General features: G+C 40.2%; 1 protein-coding gene across 2 annotated transcripts in view; it reads left to right on the forward strand.

Annotated features, from left to right (window-relative positions):
* The window catches only part of LOC136886934 (1-phosphatidylinositol 4,5-bisphosphate phosphodiesterase gamma-1-like), a 737826-nt gene that overhangs the window by 594451 nt on the left and 123799 nt on the right, over positions 1–19576 (forward strand). For both annotated transcript variants that reach the window (XM_068231056.1, XM_068231055.1), the window contains one exon: positions 2599–2871. In XM_068231056.1, the coding sequence (XP_068087157.1) occupies positions 2599–2871 (273 nt within the window). The remainder of the gene's footprint in view (positions 1–2598; positions 2872–19576) is intronic.

The following is a 19576-nucleotide window of genomic DNA, read 5'->3' on the forward strand; positions in this document are numbered from 1 at the left end:
TGATCATATACCTGGTCCACTTCTTCATCTGAATGATTCGTTGTTGGCATGTACACCTGTATTATTATCATGTCAACTGGTTCATTTTCTATTCTCACCATAATTATTCTATGACTGTATTGTACATAGCTCTAAACTCGTACACCTACGTTTTTACTTAATACTATTCCTACACCTGCATGGCTTCCTTTATCTCCAGAGTATATAATTCTATAGTTATCACTCCAAAAGTCCCCCTTCTCAGGCCACTTTATTTCACTCACTCCTAATATGTCGATGTCATGTTTAGCCATCTCCTTTCTTAAGTTCTCTAGCTTACCACAAATGTTGAGAGATCGTATATTCCAAGTTCCTAAAATAATATTTCTTGTGTTTCCTCCACGCTTTGTCCCTGACCCCAGCCGGAGATCCGAATTGGGGACTATTTTACCTCCAGAATTACATTTAGTTCCAAAGCCCACCATCATTGCTGCATAACAAGGGATATCCAGTGGATCTTTGATGGAGTGGTTTCCCTCTGGCCTTCTCCATCCTATGCCATTGACCATATTGGTTCATCCGCCTTTAGGAGCAGTTTCCCACTCCAAGGGCAAGAGAGTGCCCCTACCCTATACCCGCTCATCCGCCCTCCTTGGAGGCCGTTGGCACTTAGTAAAGGGGGCCCCCTTATCCCAGGGGTATTCGGTCCCATATCTTCTATCCAAGAATAAAACCAACTCGGTAAGACTTGAGGTTAGTTCTTCCGCCCTCCAAGCCGTTGGGAGATCTCCTCTTCCGCCTTAGAGACCGTTGACCATTTTCTTTTTAGCCTCATTTGATCCGTGGGTGCTTATTTGACCATGCCTTATTCGCACCTGTCCTGCATATCTACAGGACGTTCCCTATCAGCCATTGGGACGCGCCATGTCGGGGTTGAGGCCCCGCACCCCAGTGTCTCACGCAGGGTTATGTTTAGCTCCTACTCATTTCAGAGCCAAACCCCCACGCAAGCTGACCAGGTAATGTCTAATATGCTGTTAGTACAGAAGCCTCACTTTACTCATCTTAAAGATGGCTGACATTATGGGCCGGCTGTGTGACCTAGGCAACGCTAAGAATGCTAAACAGAGTGCCAATCTTCATCATAGTTTCTATGGTAGCAAAGACAAAAGAAACAAAATGGGTGAAAGTGAGGGCAAAGATGTTAGCTGAACATAACGAGTGGCTATCTACGTAGTGTTATCTATGAAACTATTGTAGCAGTTAACAAGATGGCTGACACTTACTGCACAAAATTTATAATAAATATTACAGTAAAAGCACTTTAAACGAGGTTATATTCTTTGGATAACACTAACACAAACTCAGCACCCAAAATAAGCCGCAAATACTCCTCATAAACTATGAAAGAAGCGCAGGTTTTCTGTATAGGCGGATGTAAGATGCAGAACTATTACACATGACCTCACCCTCTGGAAATAAATCCATCTATTATTTAAACCTCCCTGTAAGAAGAGGACAGTGAATGCAAGTGGGTATTATTTTCAAATGAGCTGAGCTCGGGAGTCCATTTAGTGTACAATTCTTTCATTGTACCATGGCTAGGTATGTATTGCTTCAGAGGAAGCCCGGCTCTCCGCCAGTGTCCACTGTCCAGCGTGCCGATAAGGAGCCGTGTGTATCTTGTGTCTCACTGAGCCGTGCTCGTTCACAATTCTTTCGGTGTGCCATGGCTCACTGTATGTCTCTCTGCAGCGGAAGCTTGGCTTTGCGCCACCCGCCAGTGTCCAGTGAGCCGATAAGGAGCCGTGTGTATCATGTGTCTCACTGAGCCACGCTCGTTCACGATTCTTTCGACGTGCTATGATTCACTGTCTCGCTGCAGCGGAAGCTCGGCTCCCCGTCAACGTCCAGTGAGTGCGCCACTCAGCACTGTCCGCTGGGAGTAAGCTGAATCGTGTGCCGTGAGCTTGCCGTTCCGGTGAATCGATTCACTCGGACACTTGAATGAATCGATACACTGCTTCGAATCATGCATTCAGTAGCCAACACTATAAATCTTAAGTCTCCAGGCACTCTAATGTTTTACAGCCACTGCAAAATATCACTCTCTCACTATATGAAGTATATTTCTGTAAAGATGTTTCATGTGACCATTCAACACAAATGATGTGGGCAAGAGATCATTTTCAATGTCTTTTCTCTTGTTGCTTATATCCAGTTATTCTGTTTGTAACAAGACCATGAGGGTTTTGGCATAATATAACATTATTCACACATCCAGACATTGGTTGTAATTGATATGCAGAATTTGTGATTTTGACTTTTTTGTTGTTGTTGTTGTTGTTGTTGTTGTTGTTGTTGTTGTTGTTGTTTTAGCTGATTAGTCCATGTTGACTATTACAATATTATATATTATAGACCTCATGGTCCACCGTATCAATCAGTAGGGATTGGAAAAGTCCCAAAACATTTACCTAAAATAAGTATGTGAATAATGATTGTTACATATGTGAGTATTGATAAGGTGGACCATTATAATATATAATATTGATATTCATTCCAACTTGTAAGTGGATCCGTAGCATGCTTTAGAACTTTTATATTATTTTCTTTTAGATAAGGCCATGCAGTTGAACCAAGCCAAATTTCGAGAGAATGGAAATTGTGGTTACTTGTTACGGCCTGACTTCATGTTTAGGGATGATTTTGATCCCTATGACAAGAACACTTTGGTGGGCGTTGACCAATTTACAATTTCAATCAGGGTAATAGGTGCTAGGCACTTAAATCGTCCTGGACGGGGTCGTGGAACAGCGAGTCCTTTTGTAGAGGTGGAAGTCATTGGAGCAGAGTTTGACTCTGGACTGAAACTGACAACAAAAACCGTGTGTAAGTATTCTTACCTTTTATTATGATAATTTAACTTCTCCTTCTCTTTTGTAATTTTACTAATTGATTCAAGTTATCATATTTGTGTGAATTTTGAATAATAGTCTGTATTCACCTGAAAGATGCAGTCATTCCTTGAATTCTGTTTGTTACATTATTCCAAACTCTCATAGTTGAAAGTTGTGAACTTCGTACACGGCACGTAAGACTGTACATTAAAATGTGAATATCGCCGCCCTATTCTCTTTTGTCTTTATGATTCAACACTGTTGCAAACTTGACTAGTTACGTATTAAAATTACCAGACATAATCATAACAAACAGTGGAGAGATGGCATGGAATGATATTAGTAGACAAATAAGTTTGAGTGGTGTCGTTAAAAATAGGAAAGATAAAGTTGGAATTCAAGAGGACTAATTGGAGCAGATATTTGTTTAGAGGAAGGGGAGTCAGGGATTGGAATAACTTACCAAGGGAGATGTTCAATAAATTTCCAATTTCTTTGCAATCCTTTAAGAAAAGGCTAAGAATACAACAGATAGCGAATCTGCCACCTGGACAACTGGCCTAAATGCAGATCAGTAGTGATTGAACTAATCTCAATGAACATCAATACTGGAAGTTCCCTTACATAAGCTAATGATAAAAGTTAAGATGAAATAAATCAAGATATTCATAATAAGTCAGTTTTGAAGCTAAGTGAGGAATTAAGGAAATAAACACACTCTCTCATGATCACTCTGTTTAATGTTAAATATTTCTGCCTTTATTTTGATATACACATTACTATAACCATATTCTTGGAAAAAGGGATATGTCCTGAATGATGCAATTTATTTATTTGTAGAATGATTTTCAGAAGTTCCAGAAATGTCTTAGTCTTTTCTTTTGCATGAATGTTTTTTTTTCTCTCTCCAGTAAGCAGTAAAGGAGATAGAATTTTGAGCATATTTGCACTTACAGGCTTGTTATATCTTCAGGCTTATCCAGGAAACGTATAGGACCACTAACGAGCCAAGCTACGTGAACAGAAATTAGGTGAGCTTTTATGCTCACTGAGGAATGGAGAATAATAATGTTATTGGTTTAACGTCCCACTAACTACTTCTCTGGTTTTCCAAGGTGCCAAAATTTCATCCTGCAAAAGTTATTTTACGTACTGGTGAATCTACAGACACAAGGCCGGCATATTTGAGCACCTTCATATACTGCCGGACTGCTCCAGGATCGAACCCGCCAATCTGAGCTCAGGTGGTCAGCACTCTATCATTTGAGTTAGTCATACACTCTCTCCCTCATTCGCTTCAATTAAAAGTACACATTTCCTGCCTTTATTTTGATGGACGCATTACTATAACTGTATTCTCAAAATGAGAGGGAGGTCTGAATTGTATGATTGATTGCGATTTCCAAACGTTAAAAAAGGACTGTCCTTCCTTTTGCTTGGATGTTGTTTTCTTTTTCTTTCTTCAATAAGCATTAAGGGATGGGCATTTTTAAACATATTTTCCTATCCCATCGTCGCCATAAGACCTATGTGTGTCGGTGCAACGTAAAGCCCCTAGCAAAAAAAAAAAACAACATATTTTCAGCTTGCAGGTTGGTTGTATCTCAAGCTTATCTATTTACAATCACAAAGAATGGGTACCGTCCACCTAATCAATACTTTATTATATCTTATTACTAAGCAGTACCGGTTTCAACCTTCACAGAGGTCATCCTCAGCTGGTCATGAGATCTAAAGCTAACTTAATATATAATTTTAAAACATTACTAACTCTAATGAGGAATGTCACATGATGTAAGTGATAATATTAAAATATACAATACAATGAAACTCGATTAAGAAGTTCCCGCCTAAGAAGTGTGATATTCTTGGTCCCTTGATCGGTTGCATTAAGATATATGTATATTTATCCCGCTTAAAATATATATATTTCCCGGTTAAACATTTCAAATTTTAGAGCCCCTTGAGATAGAAAACGTCCGCTCAAAGCAGCTCATGGTTAGAACCCTCCAGTCGCCGTGCAAGTCGAACCCTGTGTTAGACCGTTTGCGCCTGTCATCGAGCCTCTCCGGGCTTGCCAAGACCATATGACGTCACGCTATGACAACATGGACACCAGATGCTCACTCTCATCTTGTGGAATCGAATCGAACCCATCAGTTGTAACTTCCACTTCACCATTTACATCAAACAGAATAGAATCGAATGGGATTCTACACGGGAAACACAAACCACGCAATGGATGGTTTGATAAAACATTAATGCAGTAAGTTGCGTGCCGCGACAGGGTGAAGTCATTAATCGATGTGGCCTCAACATTAATTAAAAACCAAAAAATGTATTTGTCCACAACACAGCAGCTTCTTATGCATTACCATACTGTTTGTTAGGAATACATGAACGATAACCGTAGGGAATGCCACTTACAAAAATGTTCACGGTAAATACTGTACATTCCAAGCCATGTCAATTATCGTACTGACATACCGTACTGTATATGGACTCCAACATGATAATATGATTCTGAAATAAGGTCAACAATAATTGCGAAGTAAATTACCGTATAGGCCTAATCTACCACAAAATTTAATATTCTAACCTGTTTGATTTTTCATTCCCTTGCTTATTTCCTTCCAGACTCTAAGCAGGAAAAAGCAGACTTGCCAGCTGATACATACTATGCCGCCAAACAGCCGGCCGAAAGATCCCGATCATCTACGAAGTTGAACGAATGTTGATAACCAGCTGGGTGTTGGTGAGAGGCCTGATACACGCACGCAGAGGCATTGCGATACCACGTGTTGGCATAAAATTGCAAGTTATTTTTATTTTTACCTTTATACGAGCTAAACATTGTACTATCGTGTCACTCGTAATTATTACATCGCATTATTAGAACGTAGCACAAGGATGAGGAGACATGAAATAAAATTCTCGCGGGGAAAAGAAACTGTTTATGTTTAGATGTGCTAGTGTTGCTACTGCGTCTTTATCAGTCGCACGTAATACCCCAATACTTTCCCATGCACTCATTTCTGCTACTTCGAACCTGCTTTTCTTTTCTTCATGACCTTTAGCATGAAGAGGATTAAAGCAGGAAAATAAACTCAATATCGGCTTGTCCATGCGGTACTTGCGAAACAGCCAGAAACTACGCCCGTGGTTGTGACAACCAGTAGGAATGCAGGGACGATATAGGCCTATGAATAGGTTCTATGAATCTCTAAGAATAAGTTGCCGATATCCCATCTGCTGCCGTTAACTTGAAGCAGATGTCGGGGGGTGTGAGGAAGATAGAAAGCACATGATAACGAATTGTAGTACACGTCTTGTAGGCCTTAAAATAAAAAAATAAAATAAAAAAAAACTCTGCGTGGCTCTACTTCTAAATTGACGTTTTGGCAGATTTTGGTCATTCATATCGATTTTTATCGGCAGAGCACGATCTCGAAACCCAGTTGCCAACTCTTAATATTTACATTTGCCACGTGGTTAACCATTCTCGCTCAGCGTGTATGGTATTCGGTGCACTTAGCGATCTTTTGCATTTTCCTTCAGTAATTAGTGTGTTTTTCATATTGTTGGAGGGTTCTAGTGACTGAGATCAGTGGAATGTTCCTTATTCTTAATAATACTGTATATTATCTTATTAGTGTCAGATGTTGTTAGTAAGTGTAGTATTTGTGAATTTGTTTTCAATCCATATTCAATAGTTTTTCTGAGTACGGTATTACATTTTACAAGGGCTGTTTATCGCAGTCGTATTGCATCAGCAGTTCTCATGGTGTAGCGCGCTGGCAACAGAAGAAGGGCAATGCTCATTTGTTTTGGGAAACTTCAATTTAGAAGTAAGGAGTATAAGCTATGTATTGCCAAGTGTAGTGTAGCGTCATAATTAGTGTGAATAGGCGTCAGTGAAGTTAGTTGTACTTGCAATATCAACGTACGAACGTTTTAAGTGAAAATGAGCGGAACTCGGAGAAAAGTGATCAAGCGAAAGGCACTAACAATTAAAGACAAAGTGGAGATTAGAAGGAAAGTGGAGTCATCTACACTTTCCCGTGTTGCTTTGGCGAAGGAGCTGGAGATGCTGCCGTCTACTTTGAACGGCATTATAGCTAAGAAAGAGGAGATCTTGGCTTCTGCAGGGAATACTTCATCAAATTGCAAGAAAGTTAAATCTGGAAAGTACGATGAAGTAGAACAAGCTCTGCTAATATGGTTTAAACAGCAACGAAGTTTAAACATACCTTTGAGCAGGACTATTGTGAAGGAGATTGGTTCACTTTGCCATTTTAACAATTTATAATATTCTGCATTTTTTTTTATCACGGCCCCGTGGATTCTATAGGTCTGAATGTCTTTCCTCCTGACCATGGCTTACTTGATTCGTAAGATCTGTATTCTTTTCAACACATTCACGGCTTCTTTAATTCTATATGTCTGTACTTTTATTATAACATAATCATGGCATATTTAATTCTGTATGTCTGTACTTTCTTCTAATGTATTTCTCTACTATATAATCTTTGTCATATTATTATGATGCACGGCAAACATTGGTGTCGTAACATCTCATTTCAATATAATCAGGGCAATGAAATGGTACAGGAGTAATTAGGCATAACGTGCAAACTGAAGCCTCGAAACACGATTGTGAGAAATATGGAACATCATACAGGCATAATTTTGTGTAGGGAACCCTGACAAGAGCATTCTGTGGTCTACTGGACTAGCCGTTCTCTGTAAGGAGAAGGAAAGAAAGTCTTAAAAAAGTAGTGAAACAAAAAGAGAGGGTGTCTATTTGACAATATTAGAGAGAGGACTTACGTGATTGTTCTAAACAGTTATGCACGACCTTCCATTGCATCAGCAACTCTTCTGTTGACTAGAGCTGGCAACGGAGCAGTTGCTCCTATGATTGCAATCAGTAGTGCAAGTGCAGTGCTCCCTCCGGTATTCTCCGGTAGTAAACTGTTGGTTGGAAACCAGTCGGTGTTTTCGGTGGGTGAGCAGAGGATGGAGGAACAGTACTGAATGTGTGTTCGCTTGCAGTTCCAGTAGTGGAGCGCAATGGATGTGGTAGCGACGTAATAAATACTGCTTTATAAGTATGAAGATGGCGAATATATGAAATATATACATTCTCCTTTATCGTTAGTGTTTAATAATATATATTATATATATCCGATAAAAGCCTATGCAAATAAAATACACCTTCTTCATTATATTACCTTTGAAGTGTAATATATATGATAGACTATGACAAGTGTTCTCCGGCCGCGCGGTGTAGGGGGCAACGCGTCCGTCTGTCACCCGGCGGCCCCGGGCTCGATTCCAAGCCACGTCAGGAATTTTTAAATTGTAGTTATTAATGTCCCTGGCCTGGGGACTGGGTGTTTGTGACGTCCATAAACTTCCTTTCCTCACACACAACATTCCACACTACCGCCATTCCAATTACATGCAGGTTCATACAATATGGTGCCAGTAGGGGCAAAAGATCCACATGGGTCGACGCCCCGAATAAATAGCATTTTAAAGAAAATGACGAGTGTTGCAAAACAAAGCAAGAAACGGGACTCGAACCAGCGATTACGGAGCTTGAACGCTAACCACTCGACCACCGCCGTTTCGTGTTCGTGACCCCAACACACCGGTACATATTCAACGCGAAAATTTATCTTGCGATTTTTCCGAGAACGCCTTAGTAGTACGGCTTACTACTTGTACATTATGTTGTCCTAATGGACTACTAAATTTGTACAAAGTTTGAAGGTAGTCCGTGATCCGAACGTCGTGGCCTCCCCTTTTAAGTGTATTGTACCTGTATTCAGTCTGTGCTTATTAAATTTGCGTCTATATTTCCTCCTCTTGTTTGTGTTTTGTAGATAATGCAAAGTATATTAGAAAATAATTGTGGTATTAGTTTGATATTTAATCCCATTTTTAGATGGTATTCATGTTTTAGAATATTTAAAGGAATTTAATAAATTTTTACTGAAATTTGTACCACAAATGCCACGAAAACCGTCTGATGCATGGCATTTCTTTGAAATTACTGATGATAAAAATCAGCAAAATACAAATTTTGCAGTCGCATTTACGCGACGGGTGGTAGGGCATTAAATTTGTGGGATCATATCAAGAGGCATCACAAGGATTAAATGAGCAGGTCGGCTTCAGCAGCAGAAAGCAACATTGCTGTATTAAGCAAAACAGTTATGTTGTGAGGAAAGGGCATTGAATAGACGGCTGAAATACCTTTACGTTATCATACCAGTAACGTGTTTAAACGTGCCGTTACAGTACATTCACTCAGTAGTTTACTCGGTACAACCGGGTGATGACGTCACAACAACTGCTTTGCTCCGCACTGCTCCGTCCCAACCACTAGCCACCGCTCTACCATCTGAACTACTCAGCCCAACATAGCACACGATTGCATGTTTTCATATTTGGCTGAAGATTACTCTCACCAGAGTCGAAACTAGTTCCAAGTAAATGTTATAACTTGTTTAGTTTAATATTAGTATTGAAAAGGTGGATTTTTAATTTTACATATCTATTAGATTGAAGGCAATCAGGTAATGCATTCCATAAAACTTCCTGAAGCAGGATCAATGACTGTCCTCCTTCATTACTGCATTTTGCATTGGCAAAATTATTATTGCAGAAGTATTTTGCAATTTCTACTATATGTTCTTTCATGTTTGAGGTGTCCTTGGTAAGATTGTGGGAGAGAAGATTCAAAATATGAGCAGAGCAGCCATATGTAATTACATCAGCAATGTGTTGCCATTGATGCTTTCACGGCCCGTACTTATAGACATGATACTGTATAGGCTTTTGGGCTTATGCCTTGTCAAGAAAATAAATTGAAATCCTTTACATTTCGCAGAGAACTGTGCTCTGCGTCATCAGAAGAAAATCTCGACTGTCCACGAGAAAGGCTTCTTAAACAATGATTTTTGAAATTTAGATGTTATAATAGAAGTGGAAATGGTACGATGATTCATCACCAGATGGCTCCGTGGACGTGGCACAGCGCTAGCATTCGAAGTGTAAGCTGACCGAACCATCAGAAATCAGTCTAATAGGGTCACATAACATGTGTACATAACATATGACATTGGCAGATGTATGACGTTGACACAAGCCAGGAATGAAACATCTGGCAATGAGGAACGTACGAATTTGGAAAACACCGAGACGAAATAACAATAGTGAAGGAACAGGAAAGGGAACTAACTACCTATGTAAATCCTTAATGGCTGGCAACCAGGTATTACTTAATTGATAGCCAGCACCCCTGTTGAAATTGTTAGGATTTCTACGTATTTCCACCGCTTCCCGTATAATCGTGGACCTGCATTGTCTAGTGTGGGTAAGAGCTCGAGCATCTTGGAACATGACATCATGACCCAACGATAGAGCATACTCAGCTATTGCAAATTTGTCCGGCTGGTTGAGATGAATATTACATTCATGTTCCTTGGTACAGATACCAATGGACCGGCATGTTTGGCCAATGTATACCTTACTGCAAGTACAGGGAATTTCGTATATCCCAGGATGTAAAAGTGGGGACAATTTGTCCTTGGTTTTACTCGGACTGTGAGCAGTTTTACTGGCGGTCCAAACACGGTTTTTATATTGTGTTTGCGGAGGACCTTGGCAATGTAGGATGCTAAAAGGTTTATTTTGTCACCTATTCAATACATATAAATTTTACATTTAGGAATTTATTGTTAATTCCACTTGAGACATGTTTCGCCCTTCATTGAGGGTATCATCAGTCAAATTACCTCCTCAAGGCAAAAATCAGGTACCTGATTAGTATTTAACCTGCACATATTAATATACGTTACAATGGGAAATTAAGTACGAGAAACACTTGTACAATGGTAATGGTTAAACAATATAAGTTTATAGAATAAGAAGTCGGACCAATGCTTAAAATTACTGGGTAATTATAGCAGAGTTCAGCAGTGGTGCTCTGAAGAATAATTGACGCACTCATAGTTTATAAAATTATTTACAGTATAACAGTCATGGGGGAAAGGGTATAGTGCTCGGCATCAATGTTTGTAACTAAAAATTACTGTCAATGGTTGGTAACTATACAGTAAATTTACATTATCCAATTGAACAGTTGAGAATTTAAAGTTTATATACATATTTACAAGAGAGCAGCTTGGGGAGCAAGGATATAAAAAAGTCAAGTACCAAGTGTGTCCCGTTGTCTTAATCGTTGGAAGATGATTGTAGCATTGACATATTAGAAATATGCAGCGTGGTTTAATCTTAGTGTGTAATCACAGGGGGCAGGGAAAATATTCCATAGCCAAATGAGGTTCTATAGGCATCAAACCGAAAGTTGTCTGGTTGAAGCACCGGGTTCGGTACGGTGAACTGGTCAGCGTGGACGGAGACTCAATGGGTGTCGTTGAGTATACGGTGCATTTGAATGGCAACAATGATGGCAGTTATTTGTAGGTAATTGTATTATCGGGAATATGTTGCGGGTTGAATCCTTCGCCTTTTCTTAGTTAACTTCTTGTAGCTTGGAATGATGTGTGAAATCATCAGTGTGAGATGCCAGTGAGATTTGAAGTGATATTATTTCGTGAACGAAAGTATGAAGGACCTCGGGACGACTGGGATGACTGTTATACTGTAAATAATTTTATAAACTTTATAATTTCCTATGAGTGCGTCAATTATTCTTCAGAGCACCACTGCTGAACTCTGCTATAGTTACCCAGTAATTTTAAGCATTGGTGCCGACTTCTTATTCTATAAACTTATATTGTTTAACCATCACCATTGTACAAGTGTTTCTCGTACTTAATTTCCCATTGTAATGTAGTATTAATATGTGGGAGTTAAATACTAATCAGGTACCTGATTTTTGCCTTGGAGGTAATTTTACTGATGGTGCCCTCAATGAAGGGCGAAACATGTCTCAAGTGGAATTAACAATAAATTCCTAAATGTAAAATTTATATGTATTGAATAGGTGACAAAATAAACCTTTTAGCATCCTACATTCAGTATCTTCAATACGGATAACAATGATTTTTATCACTTGGGACCTTGGCAATTCGATCTGTGGTGGTGTGAATGTAAGGCAATATCTTCTCTTTCTTTTAGACCACTCCTCATTTTTGCCATACTGATTCAATGCCTGTAATGAAGCTTCTTACATTATATTTTATTTTGCTCTCACAACTTTTCTCTGAATTTACTGCAAGTTCAATTAAGAAATATAGCCACCTATTTAGTCACTCTTTTTTCTAGTCCAATAGCACTCATTTTTGCCAGTAGTCTCCCATGATCTACCCTGTCAAATGCCTTACCTTGTTCAATCACAATACAGTCCATTTGACCTCCTGAATCCAGGATATCTGTTAAATCTTGTGGGAATCCTACAAGTTGAGCTTCAGTGAAATAACCTTTCCTACACCCAAACTGCCTTCTGTCAAACCAGTTATTAATTTTGCAAACATGTGTAATATCATCAGAAAGAATGCTTTCCCAAAGCTTACATGTCAACTGACTGGCCTGTAATTTTCAGCTTTATGTCTATCACCCTTTCCTTTATACACATTGGCTACTGTAGCAACTCTCCATTCATTTGGTATAGCTCCTTCGTGCAAACAATAATCAAATAAGTACTTCAGATATGGTATTATATCCCAACGCATTGCCTTTAGTATATCCCCAGAAATATTATCAATTCCAGCTGCTTTTCTAGTTTTCAAATGTTGTATCTTGGTGTAAATGTCATTGTTATCATAGGTAAATTTTAATTCTTCTTTAGTATTAGTCACCTCCTCTAACTGGACACTATCCTTGTAACCAACAATCTTTACATATTGCTGATTGAATACTTCTGCCTTTTGAAGATTATCGCATACACACTCCCCTTGTTCATTAATGATTCCTGGAATGCCCTTCTTGGAACCAGTTTCTGCCTTAAAGTATGACCACAAATTATGCTTGCCATCATGTTATCCTTAGCTGACTTCTTTGCTAGATTCAATTTCCTAGTAAGTTCCTTCAATTTCTCCTTACTTCCACAGCCATTTCTAACTCTATTTCTTTCCAACCTCCACCTCCTTAGTCTCTTTAATTCTCTGTTATAATAAAGTGGATCTTTACTGTTACCTCTACTACAGGGGTAACACTAAACAAGGCACAAACACAGTTAAAAGGGGAAGGTAAGAGTACAATACACAATATAAGAAAACACTACACACTCGGAAAAACAGTAGCTAGCATTATGCGGATCTCCAACAAAACAAGTAGGTAACTATCAGTAGGGCCAACTAGTGAACGACAAAACGGGAAGATGGAAGGGCTGGGAACCTACCAAAGGCATGGACATGGCTTAGATAGCGGATTCCGAAATGAATCACCGTGATCCTTAGTTTTTAAAAATATTATTTACAAGATAATTCTACAAATACATTCCAAGTTATGAGCTATAAGTTCAGTGATATACATAGGTTATTCGTAGCAGTGTAAATTCAAATTACAAATCAACTGTACATTCAGTTACCAATGCAGTAGTACAATGCAATTTACAGGTTATCCAAAGTCTAGCGTACCTCACAGAACTACCAGAGGCAACCCCCAAGGGAAATAATGTTAAACTACAATATACATATTTTAGTGAAACAAGAAATGGGAATGCCTCGGAAACGAACAGGTAAGTCAGCTGAAAAACTAAGGCGTCATAAGTAACTAATTTGGTGAATCTAGGCGAGGTTAGGGCAGACTCCTGTATGAAAAGCAAATCGGAACATTACGGAAATTTTAGCAGAAATGGAATTCAAGAGTGCTTACCCGAGGGAGTGCCATCGCGGAAGCCGCGGGACGTCAACCAGATAGGCTGCTCGCAGACAGATAAACCGAGATCGACAGAATTCAGGATACAGAATTAATTCATACACTGCCTCGCTCACTATATATAGGAATTACTGGCCTTGGAGGCAGCCAATCAGCGTGCACGTGTTCCCTATCGCCACCTAGACTCACCAATCACAACCTTACTTTCGATCGCGAACTTTGACTAACATTCTAGAATACGCATGATCGCGAAAGTCGTATTTTTCCAGAATAGACAGAACACACTTTCTAGAACACATACCAACAAAGTAACACACCCTGTACAAAAGTTATGTAACTTTCTGGATCTTTCCAGGAACTATAGACAGAATTCTACTATTTTCAAATGCCTATGTTACAACATTATACAGTACAGGTTAGGTCAATAAAAATAAAACATCATATTGTATTTTACAAACAAAGACTTCAAAAAAAAATACATTCCACTCGCATTACATATTTTACTTGTAACATCTTCCTCCCCCCGAAAGTCGAGCAGCTCGACCAATGATATAACATCACTGGGGAGCAAGCGATAGAACGTTTTCACACAGTACCGATAGTAGAGGTACATTACTTCAACACACCTGATTTCTTGAAGTTAATTTTGTCGTAACCAACAACACAAACTGTCACATAATTTTCAAAAATAATATAGATCCGCCTCTTGAATAACTGTCACAAAATCCACATGGATTGTCACATTGCACTTCAAAATGCCTTCTTTCACAGATGATTAGACAATTTGTAGTCTGTCTACCAAATCATGTACACCATACTTTCTTCCAAATGTTAGAAATACCAAAACTTCTCACTTGTTGCTAACACTTTTGCACTACTTTCCCACAACAGTCACAGCACAGCTAGGCCACAGGTTCTTGCTGATGATGCGGCTGCCGACACGGCCTTTTGCCGCCAGCCTCCATTCAATGTCAGTCCACACCCGACACCTAGGTGAGATGCTGTTCAGTGGTCTCTTGCACCAAATAAGCAGGGGTGAGACACCGTCCAGTCCGCCTGCCACCAATAGGATGTTCCCCACAGGATAGTGGTGCCGGATGGTGACGCCCAAGGCACACAGTGTGCCTCCCAATTTGCACTTCAGGTTCCTGCCCGAAAAAGCTGGTCACTGCAGCCACTGTAACACACACAAACCGCAGCAGACAGGGGAATACTTTGAGGTAAAAGTATGCTGCTGGGCTCAAGATCTCGCGTAGAGTCATCCGATGGGTGGCTTAATAACTATGCAGGAGGGATTCTCCCTCGCACACCAGGGATATTAGGGCACTAGCCCCGGGGTAAGCACTGCTATCTACAATTCACGTGACAAGATTATGGTGGGGGTGAAAGGAAGCTACAGGAGGGTGCCCTAAACCTGACCGTAAAAGGAAGAAAACTCCAAGTAGTGACCCTAAACTAAAACTTATCTAACTTATAATACTAAATCGATTACACTAGAGGATACCTAAAGTATTTACTTACACAATTACTTGCAACTAACTTAAATAAAACTTATTATTATCTTATAATTGAAACCTTATAAATAACCTTACAATAAACTTATTTTATAACTAAATTCTTACAAATAACTTACAACTAAATCTACAAGGTCACCAACAATGGTATTTACCCTTCCCTACCAGACTTAAGGTACCTTGATCTGGGAGAGATGTACTCTGCTGATCCTTTTCCTTTCGGGATCACTCACCAATAATGTCACCGGGGTAAGGAACTTTAAGATGGTGCAGGGACCTCGAAACTTACTGATAACATGGTCCGCAGCACTACTGACGGGATGTGTTCTAATAAACACCTGGTCACCCACAGAGAGATCGTGCAGTCTTCGCCCGTGGTTGTAATTACGCTGGACCTTAGCGTAATAAACCTTCAAGTTCTTTTGTGCACGGTGCCAATTAGCTCGGATCTTTTCTGGGCTGGCATCGTCGGGCAGAAGATCATTAATTGACCATAGGTTAGATAGAGGAGAATTTGGAGTAAAAGCCAACATCAACAAAGCAGGGGTTTGCTTGTGGCTTTCATGGACAGCAGTGTTAAATGCAAATGACAACCAATTCAATGAGGAATCCCACTTGGAGTGGTCTGAGGAGTGATAAGCGATGAGGGCAGATCGCAGGTTACGATTCACTCTCTCAGCATAATTGGGCTTCGGGTAATACGGGGTAGTGGTTACATGAGCAATGGATAGATCAAAGCAGAAATTCCGGAACTGGGCAGAAGTAAAGGCTCTTGCGTTATCACTTACCAAGAATTGACAGGGTCCAAACGAGGCGAATATCTGTTTCAAGCACGAGATGGTGGTGTTGGCGTTAGCCATCCTAGTGGGGAAAAGCCACGTAAAACGCAAAAAGGCGTCAACACACACGAGTATGAAACGATGACCATTCCGAGATCTCGGGAAAGGACCAATATAGTCTATGAACAGTCTTTACATAGGGCGAGAAGCTTGCTCAGAAGACAAGAGACCTAGACGAGTATTCGGGGCAGGTTTACTGATGTTGCAAATCTTACAGGACTTAACAAGGGTACGGATCTCACTATCCATGGATTTCCAAATAAAGTGGTTACGGATTTTTTCTCTTGTTTTGAAAACGCCCAGATGACCGCCCACTGGGGATTCGTGAAAGTATTTGAAGAGAGCCGGGACCAGGTTAGTTGGGACTACAATTTTGGGGTCTCGGCGACTACGAGCAGGACAACACAAGACACCATTCTTAAGAATATAGGGCTTAACATGCTCACCGGATTTAATCCTGTCGACAATGGCTTTTAACTCAGGATCATCCTCTTGATGTTTGGCAATATCCTTGAAAAGGAAGGGAGAGTCAGTGAGAACAACATTGACAAAAGCTGACACTTGTTCGGGAGATGAGTCTACTGGCTCGGATTGAGGGTCAGAGCTGTCTGGATGGAACATTCTACTGAGGCCATCAGCCACAACGTTTTCCGTGCCACGAATGTGGCGGGCTTCAAATTGGAAGGCTGAGATGCACACTGCCCATCGTGCTAGACGACCGGTCTTTCGCGGCTTGGACAATACCCGACTCAACGCCTGATTGTCAGTTTCCAGATCGAAAGGGAGATGTTCCAGGTACATTCTGAAGCGTTCTAAGGAGAAGACAACCGCCAGGGCTTCCAACTCATAAATGGAATAATTGCGCTCAGCAGGATTCAGGGCACGGGAAGCATAAGAAATAGGACGACGCCCTTCTTGAAATTCCTGTAGAAGAACTCCGGATATGCCTGAGGAAGAGGCGTCAGTCTGAAGGACGAAGCGTTTAGAAAAGTCTGGCATAGCCAGTACAGGGGCGTTACATAAGGCAGATTTCAAGTCCATGAAGGCTTCACGTTGGGCATCACCCCACACAAATTTGGCATCCTTTCTTCTCAAATCGTTCAATGGAGCTGCACGTTCAGCAAAATTAGGAATGAATTTGCGAAAGAAATTCACCTGCCAATGAATCTGGCTACAGCCTTGATGTCCTTTGGAGGGGGAAAATTCTGGATGGCGGCAGTACGAAACTGATCGATTGAGACACCCCTCCCCGACACGATATGTCCTAAGAAGGACATCTGGGGTTGTGTGAAGGAAACCTTGGATGCCTTGAGGGTTAGACCTGCCTTACGCAGTCTTTCAAGCACTTCCTTGATGTACACCCTTCCATTTTTCACTAAAATTTGTATGACCACAAATTATGCTTGCTATCATGTTATCCTTAGCTGACTTCTTGGCTAGATTCAATTTCCTAGTAAGTTCCTTCAATTTCTCCTTACTTCCACAGCCATTTCTAACTCTATTCTTTCCAACCTCCACCTTCTTAGTCTCTTTAATTCTCTGTTATAATAAAGGGGATCTTTACGATTCCTTACCACCTATAAAGGTACAAACCTATTTTCACATTCCTCAGCAATTGCTCTAAAGCCATTCCAGAGTCTGTTTACATTTTTATTTACCGTTTTCCACCAATCATATTTATTTTTTAAATACTCCCTCATGCCTGTTTTATCAGCCATGTGGTACTGCCTAATAGTTGTAATTTTAATACCTTCCTTTCTTTCACATTTATTTTTAACTACAACAAAAACAGCTTTGTGATCACTAAAACCATCTATTACTTCCGTTTCTCTATAGAGCTCATCTGGTTTTACCAGCACCACATCCAGAATATTCTCCCCTCTAGTTGGTTCTATCACTTTCTGAATCAGGTGCCCTTCCCATATTAACTTATTTGCCATTTGTTGTTCATGCTTCCTGTCATTTACATTACCTTCCCAATTGACATCTGGTAAATTCAGATCTCCCGCTACAATCACATTTCTTTCCTTGTCGTTTCGTACATAGCTGATTATCTGATCAAATAATTCTGAATCCGTGTCAGTGCTCCCCTTTCCCGGTCTGTACACTCCAAAGACATCAAGTTGCCTATTATCTTTAGAGATGAGCCTTACACGTAGAATTTCATGTTTGTCATCTTTAACTTTTTTGTAGCTTACAAATTCTTCTTTCACCAGAATGAATACTCCCCCTCCTACCATTCCCATCCTATCTCTATGATACACACCCGTTTCCATGAGAATATTTCTGCATCCATTATATCATTTCTCAGCAATGATTCAACTCCTATTGCAATATCTGGTAAGTATATATCTATTAAACTACTTAATTCGATTCCTTTCTTTACAACACAGCTGAGCACTAACATTTTTATGTCATCCCTACCAGACTTCCATTTCCCTGTACCCTTACCTCCGCTACCTAGGTCACCCCGTTTCCCTGAATGTACCTGTTTATAACCTTTCTAAACAAATTTCTTAACTTATTTGGACCACTGCAGTTTAAGTAAAGGCCATCTGTAGTAGGTTCGAATCCCACTATCGGCAGCCCTGAAAATGGTTTTCCGTGGTTTCCCATTTTCACACCAGGCAAATGCTGGGGCTGTACCTTAATTAAGGCCACGGCCGCTTCCTTCCAACTCCTAGGCCATTCCTATCCCATCGTCGCCATAAGACCTATCTGTGTCGGTGCGACGTAAAGCCCCTAGCAAAAAAAGGCCATCTGAGTGCATTAGGATCTAGAAATTTTACTCCCAGTTTCCCACATTCCCACTCCATAGTCTCATTTAAATCCCCAATCACCTTCCATTCAGTATCAATCAATCAATCAATCAATCAATCAATCAATCAATCAATCAATCAATCACTACTGATCTGTTGTTTTCCTAGCCTTTTCTTAAATGATCGCAAAGAAATTGGAAAGTTATTGAACATTTCCCTTGGTAAGTTATTCCAATCCCTAACTCCCCTTCCTATAAACGAATATTTGCCCCAATTTGTCCTCTTGAATTCCAACTTTATCTTCATATTGTGATCTTTCCTACTTTTAAAGACACCACTCAAACTTATTCGTCTACTGATGTCCTTCCACGCCATTTCTCCTCTGACAGCTCGGAACATACCATTTAATGATATAAATGTTGATTCCCATAGGGAATCTGAAATATTTGTCCCGAATGAGTAAATTTATAATACCAATATAAATGGTCCGTTATTGGACATTATAAATTTTCCAGCTAACTCATCCCTGGTTGCCAGCGTTTTGCCCCCATGTGCTAGGTTGGGCTCATCAGTTGGTACCTAGCACACCCACCAAGACACTGGCTAGTGCATACCGTGGAGGCCACTGCGTAGGCTACTTAAAGCCACCGGCAGTGCCAATGCACTATGAGAAACTTTGTCTCATTACCAAAAATTGATGCCTGCTTGGCCATCAGATGATATAAATG

The sequence above is a fragment of the Anabrus simplex genome, chromosome 1, assembly GCF_040414725.1.
Source record: "Anabrus simplex isolate iqAnaSimp1 chromosome 1, ASM4041472v1, whole genome shotgun sequence".
Taxonomy (NCBI): Eukaryota; Metazoa; Arthropoda; class Insecta; order Orthoptera; family Tettigoniidae; genus Anabrus; species Anabrus simplex.